Source organism: Sapajus apella, unplaced genomic scaffold (genome assembly GCF_009761245.1).
Source record: "Sapajus apella isolate SASKATOON/1434 unplaced genomic scaffold, GSC_monkey_1.0 scaffold55, whole genome shotgun sequence".
Lineage (NCBI taxonomy): Eukaryota > Metazoa > Chordata > Mammalia > Primates > Cebidae > Sapajus > Sapajus apella.
In genome coordinates this window covers 6,916,618-6,936,328 of record NW_022436995.1, presented here as the reverse complement: position 1 = coordinate 6,936,328, position 19,711 = coordinate 6,916,618, and the positions used below count along the sequence as shown (strand labels likewise).

The 19,711-nt window shown below is 38.5% G+C and overlaps 1 protein-coding gene across 18 annotated transcripts in view; it reads left to right on the top strand.

Moving 5' to 3' along the window:
* NIN (ninein) overlaps positions 1 to 15,695 on the top strand; it is a 108,202-nt gene extending 92,507 nt beyond the window's left edge. For 12 of the 18 annotated variants that reach the window (XM_032244568.1, XM_032244564.1, XM_032244567.1 and 9 more), the window contains 4 exons: positions 394 to 495; positions 5,499 to 5,699; positions 9,149 to 9,262; positions 11,816 to 15,695. In XM_032244568.1, the coding sequence (XP_032100459.1) occupies positions 394 to 495; positions 5,499 to 5,699; positions 9,149 to 9,262; positions 11,816 to 12,025 (627 nt within the window). In that variant the 3' untranslated portion in view covers positions 12,026 to 15,695. Of the gene's footprint in view, positions 1 to 393; positions 496 to 4,219; positions 4,281 to 5,498; positions 5,700 to 7,487; positions 7,988 to 9,148; positions 9,701 to 11,815 lie in introns of those variants that run through there. The other 6 variants (XR_004258610.1, XR_004258612.1, XM_032244570.1 and 3 more) reach the window with 4 other exon arrangements.
* Positions 15,696 to 19,711: the final 4,016 nt, after the last annotated feature.

Here is a 19,711-nt window from a genome sequence, read left to right as displayed (position 1 = left end):
AAATCAATTTAATGGAAACCAACATTTTTTATTAATATACTACAAAATATCAGCGTACATGGCCCATGGTAAGGGTATTTCAGTGACATGTACTTACTGTACATATATGTGGGTGTGTGTACTGTGTTGTAAAATGCATTTCTTACAGTGGGTGGCATCCAAGTCTAAAAAGCCAGCTACCTTAAGAAATCTATTCTGTGCGAAGATAGGCGATTAAAACTAGATTACTTCAATGTAAGCAATACACTGATTGTATTATTTGTTTTCTGCCACGGAATTAACTTGGCTTTCTTCCAAGAGTTGAGATTTCTGACAAGCACAGATTTGTCAAAATAAAATAGAACAACTCAAGTGTTTTTTTGTTTAAAGGGAATATTTCGTTTTTGGAAACAGGTCAGTCAGATGAATTCCCTTGAGCAAGAATTAGAAACAATTCATTTGGAGAACGAAGGCCTGAAAAAGAAACAAGTAAAACTGGATGAGCAGCTCATGGAGGTAAGTTTCTCAGCAGATGGCCTTAGCTATGAAGAATATTTTAATCCATGAATGAGCCATTTGTTGATAGAGACTAGACATGGCATTGAATTCCTGTTGTGAATCTGTAAGTACACTGCCAAGTTGAATTCTTTGGTCTGTCTTACCAAGTTTATTAGACAACTTTGCTGAATTATACTGTCATAGGAAGCTATACTGCTTTTCAGAGGAAGTAATAACGGTGACTGACCTAAAATGCAAAGACCTGTACCTCTACAAAACCAGTTGGCAGGGACTCCCTGATACTAGCCAAGGGGCCCTGAGCACTCTTGCCATCACCGTGTTTATACCAGTTTCCTGATCCCTCCTATATTGCAGGATTTTATAGATATGATTGGTGTCTAGCACCTTCTTCAGTTGGGAAATCCATGCAGGAAATTTGAGAGCATTGACATTTAGGAGTTTTAATTTCAAGTGCTTCTATTCTTCATTACTACATTCAAAACTCAGCACTGCCTTGTGAGAGATATATCTGATAACTATGAAAATATATTTGTGGTGGCATAGTGGTTCCTACCAGTAAACCCAGCACTTTGGGAGGCTGAGGGAGGCACATGGCTTGAGTCCAGAAGTTCAAGACCAGCCTGAGCAACATGGCAAAACCCTGTCTCTACAAAATAAAAAAATTACAAAAATTAGCCCGGTAAGGTGGCGTGTACTTGTAGTCCTAACTTCTCAAGAGGCTGAGGCCGGAGGATTGCTTGAGCACAGGAGTTGAAGGTAGCAGTGAGCCAAGATCACACCACTGCACTCCTGCCTGGGTGACAGAGAAAGACCCTGTCTCAAAAAAAAAGAAAAAAAAAAAAAAAGGATTTGTAAAACTAACTTACCAGCTTGAATGTTGGGTTCCAGTCATCTAGATTGCTTTCTGATTAAGGAGTTCAATTATAGTATATAACAAACTTATGTATAAATTCTCATTTTTTATTTTATTGAGACAGAATCTCGCCCTGTCACTCAGGCTGGAGTGCAGTGGCACGATCTCGGCTCACTGCAACCACCACCTCCTGGGTTCAAGCAGTTCTCCTGCCTCAGTCTCTCGAGTAGGTGGGATTACAGGTGTGTGCCACCAAGCCCAGCTAATTTTTTAAATTTTTAGTAGAGATGGTGTTTCATCATATTGGCCAGGCTGAAAATCCTTCTTAATAAGAATTTAATTTTATCTACCCAAGGTATATCAATGAGTCAATCTAACACTTAGTTAACTATAAGACTTAGGTAAGGCAGAGAAGAACATTAGAAATTGCCTTTTTGTGCTCTTAAAAAGTACTATGTATACACATGTTTTTAAGCCAGAATCATAAGAAATGGGGCTGGGTGCAGTGGCTCACACCTGTAATCCCAGCCCTTTGGGAGTCTGAGGCAGGTGATCACATGAGGTCAGGAGTTTGAAACCAGCCTGGCCAAAATGGTGAATCCCTGTCTCTAGTAAAAATACAAAAAAATTAGCTGGGCGTGGTGGTGGGTGCCTATAATCCCAGCCAGTCGAAAGGTTGAGAATCGCTTGAACCTGGGAGGCAGAGGTTGCAGTGAGCCAAGATCGTGCCATTGCACTCCAGCATGGCCAACAAAGCGAGACTCCATCTTAAAGAAAGACCAAATTGGAATATTTAAGTATTTTCTTTTATGAAGCTGGCCACATGCAAAGGTAGCTTTTAAAAACCAAGTATTGATTTTTAATGTGAAATCTTATACCTATTTATTCTAATAAAACTTTCATTAGGAAATAGAACTGAATTATTTGGCCAGATGCAGTGACTCACGCCTGTAATCCCAGCACTTTGGGAGGCCAAGATGGACAGATTATGAGGCCACAAGTTCGAGACCAGCCTGACTAACATGGTGAAACACTGTATCTACTAAAAATACAAAAATCAGCCAGGCATGATGATGCGCGCCTGCAATTCCAGCCACTCAGGAGGCTGATGCAGGAGAATCGCTTGAACCCGGGAGGCGGAGGTTGCAGTGAGCCGAGATTGTGCCACTGCACTCCCGCCTGGGTGACAGAGTGAGACTATTTAAAAAAAAAAATGAATTATTAACGCTATATTTATACAAACTGGTTATTTTTTTGAGATTCTGTCACTCAAGCTAGAGTACAGTGGCATGATCACAGCTCACTGCAGCCTTGAATTCTTGGGTTCAAGCAATCCTTCCACCTCAGACTCCCAAAGTATGGGGAGTTCCCTAATCCCTCCTACATTACTCCAGATTGGAGTTTTTAAAAACAGCATTATTGAGGTATCATTTACATAGTATATAGTTCACATATTTCAGGTGTACAATTCAATGATTTTTTTGTATATTAATTTTTAACCTGTGATAAATACATACCTAACATATAATTTGCCATTTTAGCTGTTTAAAAATGTACAATTCAGTAGCATTCATTAAATTCACAACATCCTACAACCATTGCCACTGCTTCCAAAACCTTTTCATCACTCCGAACAGAAGCTGTAACCATTAAGCATTAACCATTCCCCTTCTCCAGCCCTACAAACTGGTTTTTTATTTATATTATGATATCTATAGAGTAGGTTAATTTGGGGGATGCACAGTGGTTTTCATACCTTCTTTTGTGCCCTAGATCACCTGAGGGATAGGTACATTGCTTCTCACTCTGGCAGGGATTCTTACCTCATTGGGGCCGCGGATGGTAAGCTGGGCGGGGACAAGTTTCTGCATCAGAACTGGAATCGGGGAATTTAAGCAAAGCTCTCTTCATGATTCTGATTTGACATACGCACTCCCTTGTGGGAAATAGGCTCTCCTCATCTGTATATACTAGTTTAACAGTCACAGTTCTAATGTAACATATCCCCCACTATTATTACTCGACTAGGAAAAGGAAAAATTAGGATTAGTATTTGACTCCTACTTCAGGGCTTTTTCCACTGTGAGCAGTTCAATAAACAATTCGTTCTAAACATTCAACAAAAGGGTTACAGGCTATATCAGCAGTTCCTAGGTCTGCTGTGTACCTCTGTGATAGCCAACAGTTCAGACACTTGAACAAGAAAAATGATTTATAGTTTATACTATATTCTGCATCTCCAAGTGGCAAGAGATTTAACATCAGGTCCATTCCATACTGGACCTGGAATAATCTTTATTTATTTATTTTTGAGACAGAGTCTCACTCTGTCACCCAGGGTGGAGTGCAGTGGTATGGATCTCGGCTCACTGCAACCTCTGCCTCATGGGTTCAAGCGATTCTCCTGCTCAGCTCCCAAGTAGCCAGAACTAAAGGCCCACATGCCACCATGCCTGGATAATTTTTCTATTTTTGGTAGAGACGGGGTTTTACTATATTGGCCGGGCTGGTCTCGAACTCCTGACCTCAAGTGATCTGCCCACCTTGGCCTCCCAAAGTGCTGGGATTACAGATGTGAACCACCACACCCGGCCTGAATCTGGAATCTTCTAATTCATTATATTGAGGGGGTACAAAGAGAATACAGTAAGTGTAGATGCACTTGCAGAATTAGAGCTGTAGGACATTTTAGTGTTGAAAATTTATACACGAAAAAATGTAAATGTTGGTCTTTCATATGCTCTTATTCATGTATATAATAAACCTAATCAGTACTGTTCTTTCCTTTTATAACTCATACTTTTCTCCTTTTATAACTCCTATAATTTTCTTTTCTTTTTGTTTTGTCTGTGGCTAACCTGTACCTAGAACTCAGTGGTTGGAAGTAGCAGAGAAGGGTGCAGTTCTCTGCCTGAGATAGTGTGTGAAGGTAGAACTTTCTCTTTCAATGAACTTTCATAGCATGGAGCCATCTCATGCAACCCCTTGCTCATATTATCCTTTCTGTTGCTCATAACAGTTACTAAGAATTTAAGATGAGAGCCAGTATTCATTTTGTTTTAATGGTGTAATATGTCTGGTTGCATCAGACTTTCCCTCAGTATTTAAAGCATTCTGTATGAAGAAAATTATCCCACTGCTATAAAATTATGGGATAATTCTCCATAATTTGTATCATGAAAATAAAGTGATTTTCTGAATCTACAACTGGAAGTATTTTCAAAGTGGGCCATGCCCCTACCCCCACCTAGAAATTTTGCTCTAAGGAAATGGATAGTGGCTCTGCAGTTTCACAACATTTCATTATGGCCAAGTCTTAGAGGGTCCTTTTCCACGTTCTTACAAGCCTAGAGGTGCCGCTTCTTGAGCTTAGTCCTTGGTCATGTTTGTTGCATGCTCAGCGAGTTTACAGGCGTGAAGTGGCCTGCCTCACTGGCCCAAATGCCACGTATCCTTCTCCCTTTCCTCTCCCTGACTTGGACTGGCATGTTGATGCACATTTCCTCATGGTCTTGAATACTCCCATTCCATGTTCTCCGGTTCCCAGATGCTCCAGGATATTATTGCTTTATGCTCCAGAATTGTCTTAGTTGTGCTGTTTCACCTAAGGGTGTAACTGCATATTGATAAACTAAAGGTAGGTTAAAATAATTTTAGATCCAAGATGAAGTTCTTCAGAAAACTTGCTAACTCAGGGTTGGAAAAAATGTAGTCATTGAACATTTATCTTTAAGAATCTTTATGAATGGTAAGTAAAGTGGTAAAACTCTAAAGCATAACCACTTTCTCCCCCGATTTCCTTACTCCAACCCCAGTTTTAAAAAGGAGGGAGGTAATTTTTCCAGTGTAAAAAATAAGAGATGGAATTCAGATGTATTATGTACATCATGCCCTTGTTGGGAAGTGTTTTTGTTTTAAGTCTAAAACTTTTAAGAAAGTCTACTTATTAAGCATATTATCTACTAAGCAAAATAGCTCTTCTCATTTCCATCTTCCTCAGGCCCAAGTGCTGTCCTGTTTCTAAGTTTCAGTGGGTCTGAGGTTATGAATGAATTTGTAGCCTTCATTCCTCACTGCTGGACACTATCAAGGGCAGCTCTGGGATTGAAGGCACTCAGCTGACCAGAGCTTTGCTGTTATCCTTCAGATGCAGCACCTGAGGTCCACTGCGATGCTTAGCCCTTCCCCTCATGCTTGGGATTTGCAGCTGCTCCAGCAGCAAGCGTGTCCGATGGTGCCCAGGGAGCAGTTTCTGCAGCTTCAACACCAGCTGCTGCAGGCAGAAAGGATAAACCAGCACCTGCAGGAGGAACTTGAAAACAGGATCTCCGAAACCAACACACCAGAGGTATGAAGCTCCCTTTTCTCTAGTAGTAAACTCAGATCACCTGTTAATTTTACCCAATTATTTGAAAGTTATACCAGTTCAAAGGTGGAGAGAAAGAACCTAAATGTGGTGGGACACACCTGTAGTCCCAGCTACTGGGAGACTGAGACAGGAGGATCATTTGAGGCCAGAGGTTCAAGGCTGCAGTGAGCTACGATCATGCCTGTGAATAGCCGCTGCGCTCCAGCCTGGGCATCATGGCAAAACTCCATCTCTTAAATTTAAAAAACAAAATAAAATCGTGACCCTAAATCTTCTTTCGGAGAGTTATATTTTACCTGTATGACAAATCCATAGAACTGCAGTGTGTTTTTTTGGGTTGTGCAGTGCTACTTTTGAGCTCTCAGTGTCTAAGCGCAGTCATTCAGTGTTCTGAGACTCCTTTGCCCATTTGTAATAGACGATGAAGTAATCAGGATCACTTAAACATAGTGCACAATTGGCCTAATGTTCCCATCCCATGCCAAAAATAAATATTACAAAGTTTAAATGTGGCTAGGATATGTGCTACTAACAAAGTACACTGAGCTTTCCTGTGCCAGAGCCCTGCAGCCTGCTGCATTCCATGAAAATCGCAAGCGAGGACTGTTCACAACAAAGTGTAGTCAGTGACATCGTTCTAGTTGACATACTTCATTTAAGTTATCCAGTTCAAAAAACTAAGAAGATCAAGATCTTCTCATTGTTTCCATCAGCATGATCCCAGCTTACCACCACATCCAATCTTGTGTTAGGTTTATTTCTCTTTAGTGCATTCATCATCCTTCTCAGAAGTTTAACTCTCGGGACCTGCCCATTTCGTTAATTCAGAATTAGGAATAAAGAAATAGAAACTCCTTCTTTGTGGGATTCTACATTAATTTTTTCTGGTTTGCATGCACTTGTGTTTTCAGATACCTTTCCTCTCAGTTAATACTTGATAAGGAATTTCCCATCTCCATTTAAATCCCCTCAGAGTGGCTTTGCAAAGTCTTGTTAGCCCTGGAACTATACATAGGAGCAGTTCTATTTCTTCTCCTGGTATCTATGCTTTATTATGAAGTACTCCTATCACCTGTCAGTTCGAATCAACTTTTCCCTCTACATGCATACCTATATTTCTAATCAGCTTTAGAAGGCTTTTGTCTTATGAGCTTTAAAATCTGTTTTTGAAAGCTTTATACATATCTCTTCAACTTCCCAATATTAAAGGTCTTAAATTGTGATGGTAGAGTGTTAGAGAAATGCTTTAACTCTTCATTATGTAATTGAACTACAAAACTTTGACCTCAGTTTTTAGTGGACCTTCTAACCGAATGATCCTGCCAAGATTCTACTCATTACTCTTTTACACACTGTTTTCAAAACATGCTCTTTCCAACCCACCCACCAATGTTAAAAAGGATCCTTTTATCTAATCCTGAAAGAATTGGAGGAAAAACAGTTAAGATTTTTGGAAAAAAGAAAAATCCTCCAACCAGCTGACAAGGGTAGACTGCTTATTACTCTCACCAGAATGCTATTGCAGGCTCTCCCATTTCCTGCTGCTGAGCTGACGCTAATTTTAGGAATATAGATTATTAGAATCTGCACGTTTCTGTGTGTGGAGTGATGTGATCTCTTCTGCGTTTGTGTTGCTTTGCTTGCCTATGTAGTGTTGATGTGTGTGCTTTTAAAAAGTGTTTGCATTATAAATGTGTGAATTTAGACTCCCCCTAAAAACTCATCCTGACATGAGGGTGAAGTGTACCACTTGCCTTCTTTCTCTAGGCCTTGCTACCGGAGCAGCGAGCAGTGCATGCAGATTCCTACAGAAGGATTGGGCACCTGTGAAAACTGGGCTGCTATGGATGGCATTTCTTACCATGGCAGACAGACGCACACACCCACCCATGCACACACACCACACACAGAGACATAAGCTATGTTGGAATCAAGTGCTCTTTTAAATTATTTATTTTTACTGTTAAACCTTTGCAGTATTATGTCTCTTATTTATGTAGAAATGACAGATCTTGTGAATCAAATTCACAAACATCAGCTTGTTACAAATCATTTATTTATACGCTTTAAAGAGTGTGGATTTAAGATTCTTGAAAGGATGTAGTCTATATTTTCTCATTCCATATGTTTTAACTATTTTTAACAAAAGGTACTACTTTTATATATGGAATTTGAAGAAAATCAGGGGTATTTATACTGTTTTGTATAAGATGTATAAAACTTTTTGACAGGAAAATTTTGATGAAATAAAATAAATTTTAAGTATATGACTGCCTTTGTTTTTCCTGTTTTTCCACTCTTTTGCCAACTCTGTTCTTTGAATTATCTCTTATGTTTTTTTGTTTTGCTTTGTTGGGCAAGTAGTTATCAGACTTATAGTATTATGTTTGAACTTTAAAAAGCTATTTTTTTTAATGTCAGCCTTTTCAAAAGCCAGATGTTCTCCAGGCCCAACTTCTTGTAATTTACTTCCTGCATTAGACCTTTGCTTACAGTTTCTATCCTCAGGATAGCTACTACATGATTTAGGGTTTGATGATGAAGTATGACTAATATCCAAACAGATGGTTGTCTTTGACTTACATTTGGTCATTCTGCATGTCTTTTAAAGTGTGTCTTAACTACCATCACCCGTTAACACCTTTTTGAAATCTGAAATTCCTCATGGGGACATTTTTGGTGGACTGCAGAGGGATGGCGGGTGGGAGGTGGTTGGCTGCATTCTGATCTCTCTAGGTCTTGCTGCTCTCCAAAACCCACTTACTCCTTAACCTATCACTATTGTGTGAGAAGAGAAGAGGAGATTTTTAATTTTCAGTCTGCTTTGGTTATAAACCTATCCTCCAATCCAGATGTGTGCTTCACATTTACAAGTGGGAAACAGATGACTAGAAAAATTGGCAGGAAGAGGCTGCTTATTATGAAGAAAGAAACTAACACCCTCAGAGTCATCAGCTGCTTCAGAGGAAAAACAGACATGCCTATTGCAAGCTGATTGGAAATGTTAGGAAACCCTGAATACAGTCAGTGTTTGTTTTGTTGTTAAGAGGCCCACAACATTGCAAAGACCCAAATCACTGATGGGAGGTGATAACTATCTTTTATCTTGGATGTCCATTTTACTAGAAGTACACACAGGTATTAAATTATGGGTTTTAAAGAATTTTGGTTTATATCAGGGGGACGATGGTAACACAGGTAAGATTCTTTTTTTTTAATCTGATTATTTGTCTGATAGGGTTACTTTTCTTACATGTGCAATCCAAGCAGGGCTCAAAACTCCCATTTCATCAGAAATCCATCCTTCCTGTTACAAAGGCAAAACATTTGCTGTCCTTTCTCTAGGCATTTTGTGGGGAAAATAAACCAGTGTTTTCTTTTCAGTGTGACATGATTTTCAAATGATAATGCAGTTTTCTTCCCTTCAGGGAAACCAGGAACAACTGGTAACTGTCATGGAGGAACGAATGATAGAAGTTGAACAGAAACTGAAACTAGTGAAAAGACTTCTTCAAGAGAAAGTGAATCAGCTCAAAGAACAAGTGAGCCTCCCTGGTCATCTCTGTTCACCCACCTCACATTCCAGCTTTAGCTCCAGTTTTACATCCCTCTATTGCTATTAACTCGTTAACTTATGTTGACTAATAAAGGCAAATTCTATTCTAAGTGTCTACAAGAACTTAGGATTTTCTCTCCCTCATACTACCCCAAAAATATGAACTCTGTTTTTTCCAAAGCTCTGTTTAAGGCATGTTTGTTCACAATTTAAAAGTGTAAATCTTTACTAACATTCAGATGGACCTAAGATTTTAAAGATCAAAAAAAGTGTTGATTCATATGGACCTAAAGCATGTGAATGGATATGTTTTAGGTCCATGTGAATCAATAGATTTTCTTCTGCCCAAGACAGGAAATGTTCCTATTTAAATTAGAAAAAATGACATAGGTTTGAGGGGCTGAAGACTGAAAAAGAAAAGAAAAATTACATAGGTTTAAAAGAAGGGAGGGAGAGATAAATAGAACTTTAGCTTTCATGTTCCCAAAAGCTTCTGAAAAACCTCAAAAAACTATCTTACTGCTACAGCCAGACTCCAAAAAGATGTACTTTGAATTAGAGGACCGCTAATCAGTCTGTTCCTTTTCATCTGCTAGTGGCAGATGTGGCCTTGGTGTTTAGAAATTAGTTGTGCATCCCCTGACGAGACATGCAGAAAGTACTACCCTCTGGAAGAGCGTTATAGCCTCTCTGGAAACTGAGACTGAGACAAACAGGTGGGGGGCAGAAATTGCCCAACCTAGTTCTTTAGATAATTAAGACCTAAGAATAATCCTCCCAAGAGAGGGTCTGAATTCATTTGTAGACAGGAACTTTCTGTTGGCCTGTATCTTAATACACAGAGAAGAAAAAGTCTTGCTGAGTGAGCATTTATCCATTCAGTTCTTAACGTATTCAGGCATTCAACACGTAGTTACTGTGGGCCAGGTTCTGCTGTACACACATGGGTACAGCAGTCAACAAAGTCCCTGCCCAGCTTGGCCAAACGGTAGGTTCAGAAATAAATAGGATCCGTCTGTTTTCAGTAGACGGGAACACAAGAGAAGAGATATTTGAAGCAAGCTTCCTGAAGGCCTCTTAAGCTGCATCTTGAGGGTTGAGTAAGATTTCAGCGGTTAAGAAATTGTGGGAAGGGCATCCTAGGCTGTGGAAACATCATGGAGTTATGGCAACATGTGGGGTGTGGACATGTATCATCACGTCTGCACTGACAATTCACATTGTCCTGGGAGAGGCAGGAGGGGAGACTAGAGAGGAAGGAGGAACAGGACAGTTGGCCTCCAGTGCTGAGCCAAGGAGCTTCAGTTTTATTCTGTCCGTGATGAAGAGCTATCAAAGTAGTTTTTGTTTTTTATTTTTATTTTTGGAAAGGAAAAGGGAGGGAGAGAGGAAGGAAAAGTTGTATTCAGGAGGTTCAACAGAAAATAGGTTCTGAAATATTAGTGATAGCTGCCAGTCATCTAGGTTGAGTGCTGTCATCCTTATCCTTCCTAATAAGTTGTTAAGCCACTCTTTTAGTTGCTTTTTATTCTCATAAACCTTTATAGTTTTAGATGCCCTACTTGAAATTGGGTATAAAATGAACAGTTAAAAGGTGTAACATGGGAAGGGAGACTGGAAAATACTAACCAGAATGACAATGAAAGTATCCCAAGGCACTGCTAACAAGTTTTCCCACCTCAACCTAGACTATATATTCTTTTTTTTTTTTAAAAAAAAAAAAAAAACAGAGATCTTATTGCCCAGGCTGGAGTGCAACAGGGCAATCTCGGCTCACCACAATCTCATCCTCCCAGGTTCAAGCCATCTCCTGCCTCAGCCTCCCCAGTAGCTGGGATTACAGGCACACGCCACCACACCCAGCTAATTTTTTTGTATTTTTTAGTAGAGATGGAGTTTCTGCACATTGGTCAGGCTGGTGTCAAACTGCCGACCTGAGGTGATCCGCCCGCCTTGGCCTCCCAAAGTGCTGGGATTAGAGGCATGAGCCACTGTGCCCAGCCTAGACTATTTATTCTAACTATAAAGATTAGACTAGACAAGGCCCCATGCAAAAAAAAAAAGAAAAAGTTCAGGAGAAGTAACTGCCCAAATCTTATCTCTGTTATAACATATGAGCTAAATTTTAAAATAATCAGTGGGTTGTAGTTATGAATGGGGGAGGTTCATGCATCTTTGGTTACAAGCAGAGTTAAACAGACACCTCAGGAATTTAAGTTATAAAAGTATTTCATATTTTTAAAGAATGAGTCAAGGAATAATGCCTATTTAGGTAGAAGAAAACTTTTGGAGCTCTCTGATATCAATCTGTTCTTTTTATTCGTAACTTACATAAACATGCAAAGAAATAGCTTGGAAAAAGTGGATTTGCTCCAGTGGCATCCCTGATGCCGAGTCTGATGATAAAGCTATATTGTAAAATAAAAGAATATAATTAGAAGAAGTGATTTGCCTTTATAAAATAACTGTCCTTATGTCAGACCTTCCACTAAGAAGAGATACAGAAATGGAGTCAAGATGTTTCTGGTTCTGTTTCTAGCTCTGCAAGAACACTAAGGCAGACGCGATGGTGAAGGATTTGTATGTTGAAAATGCCCAGTTGTTGAAAGCTCTGGAAATGACTGAACAGCGACAGAAAACAGCCGAGAAGAAAAACTACCTCCTGGAAGAGAAGGTTGCCAGCCTCAGTAATATAGTTAGGAATCTGACACCAGCGCCGCTGACTTCTACACCTCCTTTGAGGTCATAGCCAAACCAAAGGGTACACTCATATTTGTGCACTTTACTGAAATAGATGGGACATTTCAGTAGATTCTCAACTTCTGTAACCTTTATTGGCTTAAAGTTAAAATTAAGCCTAACCTAAACTGCCAGCAACAGAACTGGAGTTTCCATTTATCATAGTTTTTCTAAATAGACCCTTATGGGAGTTTGAAAATAAACACTCACGTATTTTACAACTTAAATTATTCCCAAGATTTGGATTTATTTTAGAATTCTAATAGCCACCAAGAATGTGGACATAATTCAGTCACCTTACAATCCCAGTTTTGAATGAGTTTTTGTTTTTCTGGGTTTTTTAAATCGTTATTACAAATCTATGTGTAAAGTCTAGAAATTTAAAGTTTGAGATCTGTTGAGAATGGTTGTTATGAACTTTATTTTTAAACCAAATTTAGGTGTTCTTACCCATTTAAATACTGGAAAGTCATTGTAATAGTTTCAGTTCTTTGAATTAATTGGTAGACTGAATTGATTGGTAAAATATAATTGTTTGCCTAGGAGGCAGGGCTTAAGTGATTATTAGCCACTGAAGTCAGACAAGCCCAAATCTGTACAATTCTAACCTTCTAACACCTGTGACAGTATTGCCACTCTTTTTGTATTATAAACTTAGAACTAATTTACTCAGTTGCACTCTTAACTGATGTTAAAGCTTTACTTGCTTTAAACAGCCTTTTCTTCTTTCTCTTAGAAGTTTCATTTGGGAGCTGGTCTTCTAAGAAATGGATAAAGCCACATAATTAAAGCATTTCAACTGTAGGGAAAGCACTGAACAAACCACTTTGGAGTAAATAGCTACTCTTAGAAAAGAGGGATAAGCAGACCATGTAGGTTTTCTGTCTCTCAAATCTTGGAGTTCATGAACTTACTTGAGGTTGCCTCAAGAACTCAGGGAACAATATCCTAAACTGTCTTCCTGAACTACTGTAGGGCCTCTCTAAGAATTTGAAATGTATAAACCATGTGACCTCATTTATTTGTCTTATATATTCACAGCCATAGAATTTTTATTTCTACATTTTTAGTAAATTTAATATTCTAGGGAAAAAAGGCCTTGATTTTAGGGCTAAAAAACCTGATTTATTGAAGAGTTTGTTTATTTAATATAGGTCAAATTCTCCATATTTCTTATTCCTTCTATACCTCAAATCTGATTCTAAGAATTTCTTACTTTGATAAGCATTGGCATGCCACCTTAGGCGAAGGAGTGCCCAATAGGACTTTCCATTCATGCTCAAGATCATAGCTTTACAGAAGAGTAAACACTTTAGATTCGGTAACCTTTTTCTTGCAGTTACAGTCTCTGCTTCTATCCACTTCCGCCAGCAGTTGGTGGAAGACTCATTAGGTGCAGGGGCACTATTCAGACTCATCACAACAACCTGCTTGTTTTCATGAGACAATAATCAGAAAAATTCTCTTTGATATATTCCTGGAGGGCCAAGCCCATCTGTTTACAAAAGGTTTAACAGCAAAATCAGTCACTGCTTTTATGGGCAAGACACAACAGAAAGCAAACTGCCCAAGAAGTCATAATGTCAGAAACTCAATCTCAACAAAGTAATTTCTGTCAGGGAACTTCAGGGTTTCTTGGGGCTTCTGAGTCTCACTAGTCAATCCAGGAGACCTCACAGTACAAGAGCTTTGACAAGGCACTGTTTTTTGTGGGACTGGGAGTTCACACTGATGAAACAGACCTTTGAGTCTTTGCGTAGCTCTTGTCAGAAAGCCCTCACTTTCCCCTAGATAAAGAGGTCATTTTCATCCTTCCCTATAATTATACTTCAAAATCTTTCACATCTGCTCTCATGCCTTCTTTAGATCTTCTGCGACGCAAACATTCCTAGTTGGTGTATAACTACTTGTATGGCATAAGCTTTCACTTAAAACTATGAATTGGCCTTAGGCTAAGGACAAAAATTAACTAAGTACCTGTAGTGTATTTATGTGATAATGTGTCAAGTTACTCCAGGTTATTGCTGTTGGAACTGAACAATATTTCCCAAATAGCTGGCCTTAGCATGTGATCACATTTGTTGTATTTTTTAATTTTTGTCTTTTATACTATGAGAGGTGTAGGTTAATTTGTTTATTTCCTATAAATTTGTATTTATGTGTATATAAAATGTACAATGAATGTAAATATGACTTTCTGGAAAGTTTAGACTACATTTAGAGTCTGTATTCAAAATCAAAATGCTGCTCAAATGAAAGTGAATTTAACCAACATATAGGTGCTTAATTTCTCATTTTACCTGACTTATGAGGTTGGGAAAAAGGTCAATGAGAAATATACAGATACCTTAAATGTATACATTTATGCAACAATTTTTGAGAAGTTGAGTGGCAATTTATAATTTAGTCGGCAATTTATAGTAGAGCTTACAGCTTTTAAAGGACCTTTTAAAGACATTCAATGTAAACTGAAAATTATGTTTAGATGTTGTTTCAAACTTTACAATAGCACTCTTTAAAATATTAAGTTATATATTTTATAGGCATTTAGTTGCTTGTTTATTAAAAGCACTGATTTTTAAGCTTCTAGATTTAAGAACAGTTATTTAAGATAGTCTTAGAAGATGGCTTCTTCGTTTCAAGAAAAGGGAATCAAGTTTGCCTTTGTGATAATACATTACACTAAGAAAAAAGAAATGTGGATAGCAAAATCCACCTCTCATCCTATTTTGCTCTCTTCTGCTTTTCAGAAGCCTACACTTTAGCTCAGATTTGTGGAGGGAAGAGTAGAAGGGGAGAGTAGAACCAACCACAGCGTTTTATTTATTTTTCTAAAATTCTTATTAAATCCAGATTTTTAAAACTGTTTTAAATGTGAATTCTTCCCAGAAACTTCAATCCATTGCCTATTTAGCCTTCAGCATATTTTACATAAGTAGATCACAAAGTCATAGGCTTTCAAGGCCTAGGAAGAGATCTTACGGGTCTGGTATTTTAATAATGCACTAATACCCAGGGCAGATGTGACAAACTATTTCTTCTCTCAAAAGTAAGGGTTTGTGGCAAACTTTGTTTTTTTTAACATGTGAGAAATGAATTTTTTATTTTGTGATTTATATGATTTTCTTTTTTGCTGAGTGAAGGAAGACAGAAATTGTTGCTATTGTCAGCATCTTAAAGGTATTTACAATCAAGGCAAGGCTAAGTGCTTTGTGATAGTATTAAGCAAGTCATGTTTCGAATGGATTACCTGTAATGACACATTGGAATGATATAATTATATAAGTAATGCCAAAACCCAAGTCAAAGCCTAATTAACCAAAGCACTCATTTTAAAATCATTTGTGTTTGGACCTATCTGGACCTCTCAGCACTGTAAAGTAGTTTTGGTTTTGTGGCATATGAATAGTTGTTTAACAAATCAAAGTTGGCTTTTTGCTTTTCAGCTTTTTTGGACAATACAAGTTAAGTTCTTAATGGGGAGACATCATGGCATGACTTAAGGGAACATTGGTTGTGTGAAGGAAAAACTGAGATTATCTAAAGCCATCTCTATTTCTGTTCAGATAAAGACTAATGAGTATGTGTTTATATCAGCTTAGTATATTTCATCTTAGCCATTCTATCCTAGAAAGATTTTAATGTGAGCTTAAAATGTAAATAAATAATTTTGCAAACAAGCTTTTTGTTTTCTATATATACCTACCCTGACATTTTAATGAAGTTTCAGAGTATTTATCATTGGTCTTTAGAATGATAGCATCAAAATATTTCACTAAACACATTCTGCAAATGCAGAATCTCAGCCCACACTCCAGACCTACTAAATCAGAGTCTTCATTTTGGAGAGATTCCTCAAGTGATTTGTGTAGGATTTAGAGCACTGGAACTCCATTTCTGTTACAGAAGGATGGCTTTCACATCAGCCAGTCTGGGGTCCCTGTACACTGGGGCAATGCATAATTTACCTGCAGAATCATCACTTAACTTTAGGCAAGGCCCTGCTTGTGATTTTGGGTTCTTCAAAGGTGGCTTTATTTCATGTTGCCATCTTTATGGGTGGCTCAGACTTTCTTAATTGAGCAGCTCATGACAAATGAGATACATACAGTTAGAAACACAAAAAACCTAAAAGCATGTTAATATGCTGAATACTGAAATGTAGAATTGGAAATGTTGCCCAAACTAGACCCAACTCATGAGCCCTGTTTTACAATTTCAAAGCTTTTATACCAACTTACACTGCCTTACGAGGCAGGAAATACCATTATCCCCATTTTATGAATGAGAAAACTGAAGCTTAGCAAAGCTGTGACTTACTCAAGGACACACTGCCAGCTAAGTAGGGGACTCGGGACTAGAGGCTTAGATTTCCCTGTGCTACAACACTTGTATCAACTCCTACTTCTGGCACAACATTTTATCAGGGTTGGTTCAATGGCAACTATGTACACTGTACTCCGAAGAAAAGTACTGTGTAAAACATTCCTGCCATCTGTTTGCAGTAGAGTGACAAGATTTACACAGAAAAAAAGATTCAAAAATCTACATCTGTACAGAAGATAATCAAGTGTTGATGGACTCTGTGCTAAGAGAACCGAAATAAGTAAAATTAGTGTCAAATGGGAAAGGTCCTTAACTTAGCATGAAATATAATTCCGTACTTCATTGAGATTTGTGTAGCCTATGTGTTTTATAGTCTTACTGTGCATGCAAAAAGTAATTTTCTAATATATACTTGATGTCCCTTTTCCCCATAATAATGTTGGTTATGTTTTGGCCATAAGACTGGAATTTTCACCTAAATGATGTGAAATGTCCCTTATATCATCTCCTGATCAAAAAGTTCAATTTCAGGCCGGGTGTGGTGGCTCATGCCTGTAATTCCAGCACTTTGAGAGGCCAAGCCGGGTGGATCACCTGAGGTCTGGAGTTCGAGACTAGCCTGACCAATATGATGAAACCCCGTCTCTACTGAAAATACAAAAATTAGCCAGGTATAGCGGCATGTGCCTGCAATCCCAGCTACTTGGGAAGCTGAGGCAGGAGAACTGCTTAAACCTGGGAGGCGGAGGTTGCAGTGAGCCGAGATCATGCCATTGCACTCCAGCCTGGACAATAAATGAAACTGTCAAAAAAAAAAAAAAAATTCACCCAGAAGTACTTTTTATTTTTTTGTTTGGTTGCTTCATTTGCAAATCAGGAGACATGGCTAGTTTTGACAAAGAGACTTTTTTTTTTAATTCCAAAAAAAGTTAAAATTCCAAAGCAGAGAACTATAAAACTAAAATAGTGAAATATTGTAATGAGTAGGCAACAATGGAAAATAGAGCTGGATACCCTTATGTTAAAATAATATTTAATTCTGAAAAAATGATTACATGGGATATGCTTTAATAGCTAAGGCAAAGTAGACAGCTCTTAACAGTGATTACAGCTCAGATGAGCATTTACTAATTATTTTTCTTTCCTGTTTGGAGGCACATCTATCCTCAAGATCAAGCAATAAATAAGTACTAACCCTATGCCAGGTACTAAGAGGTTATCCAGTATTAAAATACAATAAAAGGGACTCTTTAAAAAGCGTCAATGTCAAAAAAAAAAAAAAAAAAAAAAAAAAGATGTGGCAATGTTCCAAATTAAAGGAGCGTAAATTGACATGACAGGTAATGCAGTACCTAATCCTAGACTAGATTCTATACCGGAGAAGAAAATACTCCATGAAGCAGGAGGTACCCATCCTCCCAGGCACTAGGAACCAGGCCACACAGCAGGAGGTGAGCAGCAAGTGAGCAAATGAAGCTTCATTTGCATTTACAGCCATTCCCTGTAACTCCCGTCACTGCCTAAGCTCTGCCTCCTATCAGATTAGCCGTGGCGTTAGATTTTCATAGGAGTGCAAACCCTATCGTGAACTGCACATCCAAGGGATTAGGCTGCATACTCCTTAAAAGAATCTAATGTCTAATTATCTGCCAACATCCCTAGATGGGACTGTCTTGTTGTGGGAAAACAAGCTCAGGGCTCCTCCTGAGTCTACATTATGGTGAGTTGTATCATTATTTCATTATATATTACAACATAGAAATAAAGTGCACAGCCAGGCACGGTGGCTCAGGCCTGTAATCCCAGCACTGTGGGAGGCCAAGATGGATCACAACGTCAGGAGATCGAGACCGTCCTGGCCAACAAGGTGAAACCCAGTCTCTACTAAAAATACAAAAAAGTTAGCCAGGCACAGTGGCATGTGCCTGTAGTCATAGCTACTCAGGAGGGTGAGGCAGGGGAATCGCTTAAACCCAGGCATTGGAGGATGCTGTGAGCCGAGATCGTGCCACTGCACTACAGTCTGGGCTTCAGAGCAAGACTTTGTCTCAAAAAAATAAAAAATAAAGTGCATAATAAACGTATTGCATTTGAATCACCCCAAACCATTCCCCTCCTTTCAACCCTGGCCCATGGGAAACTGTCTTCCACGAAACCAGTCCCTGCTGCCAGAGAGGTTGGGGACCACTACTGAATTAACTGAATTTAAACTGACAAAATTGGAATATGGATGGTAGCATAGAAAAGTCACTATTAAATATACTGAAGTTAGTTACTGCATTTATGTAAAAGTATCTTCTATGAAGGTGTACACTGATGTGTTTGAGAATAGAGAATACCATATATGCAACTTATTAAATGATTCAGAGACAAAATTACCCAGGCATGCACACACACCTGTAAGGGAGAGTGAAAGAGCTAGAGAAATCAGGCAATGAAGCAAAATATTGAAAAAAAAAAAAAAAAAAGGGTTAATCCAAGTAAAGGTATGCAAGGATTATTTGTATTATCATTGTAACCTATTTGTAAGTTTGAAATGATCTCCAATTAAAATGTTTGAAGTGTTATGGATTAAAAAATGTACTGAGTGTGGTGTCAAGCATTTTAACCTTCCTTGCCCTGGCAGCTACCCTGAAGAGTTGATGGTATTCCCAGAGCACGGAAAACTCACTAGAAACCACGATGCCCGCCTAACCTATAGTTTATTATGAAAAGTTCAGTACTAACATTTTTTATATTCCCTGGGAATATGGAAAATAGGGAAACATGGGGAGACTAAGGCAGTTAGCATAAGGGGTAAAACCCAAAACAAGAATCAGTGGACCCCATAAGGTAAGGGTGCTATTAAATGAGTCACACATGACAGTGATAAAGCAACATAAAAGTCTGTGAGGGCTCAGGACATTTCTAGTAAGCAATGCACCTCCTCCACATCTGCCTTCATAACACACAAGTATAATCTTTCCTGAGGTGAAAGACACATTAACCATGTCTACAGTTTCTCTCCTACCTTTTGAAGAATTTGGCTCAAAGAAACAAACCTCCTCTGGCTAGTTTAAGCAAAAGAGAATTTAAGATTTAATGTTTCATGGAAGTAAAATGCAGGTAATACAGACTTCATGAAAACAAGGACCTTTGGTGCTCTCTCCCCACCCCCACTCTTACCCTCAAACTCCCCATTCCTACCTCTCTCATCACCTCATCTCTCATTTCTGCTCATCTCCCTGTACCTGCTTCTTTTGTTTGCTTTTTCCTGCTTCATATCACTTTCCTGTTCAAGTACTGAAAAGGGTCCAACAATTACTTCCAAATTCCATTCCAATTCCAAATCTTTTTTTTTTTTTTTTTTTTTTTTTTTTTTTTTTTTTTT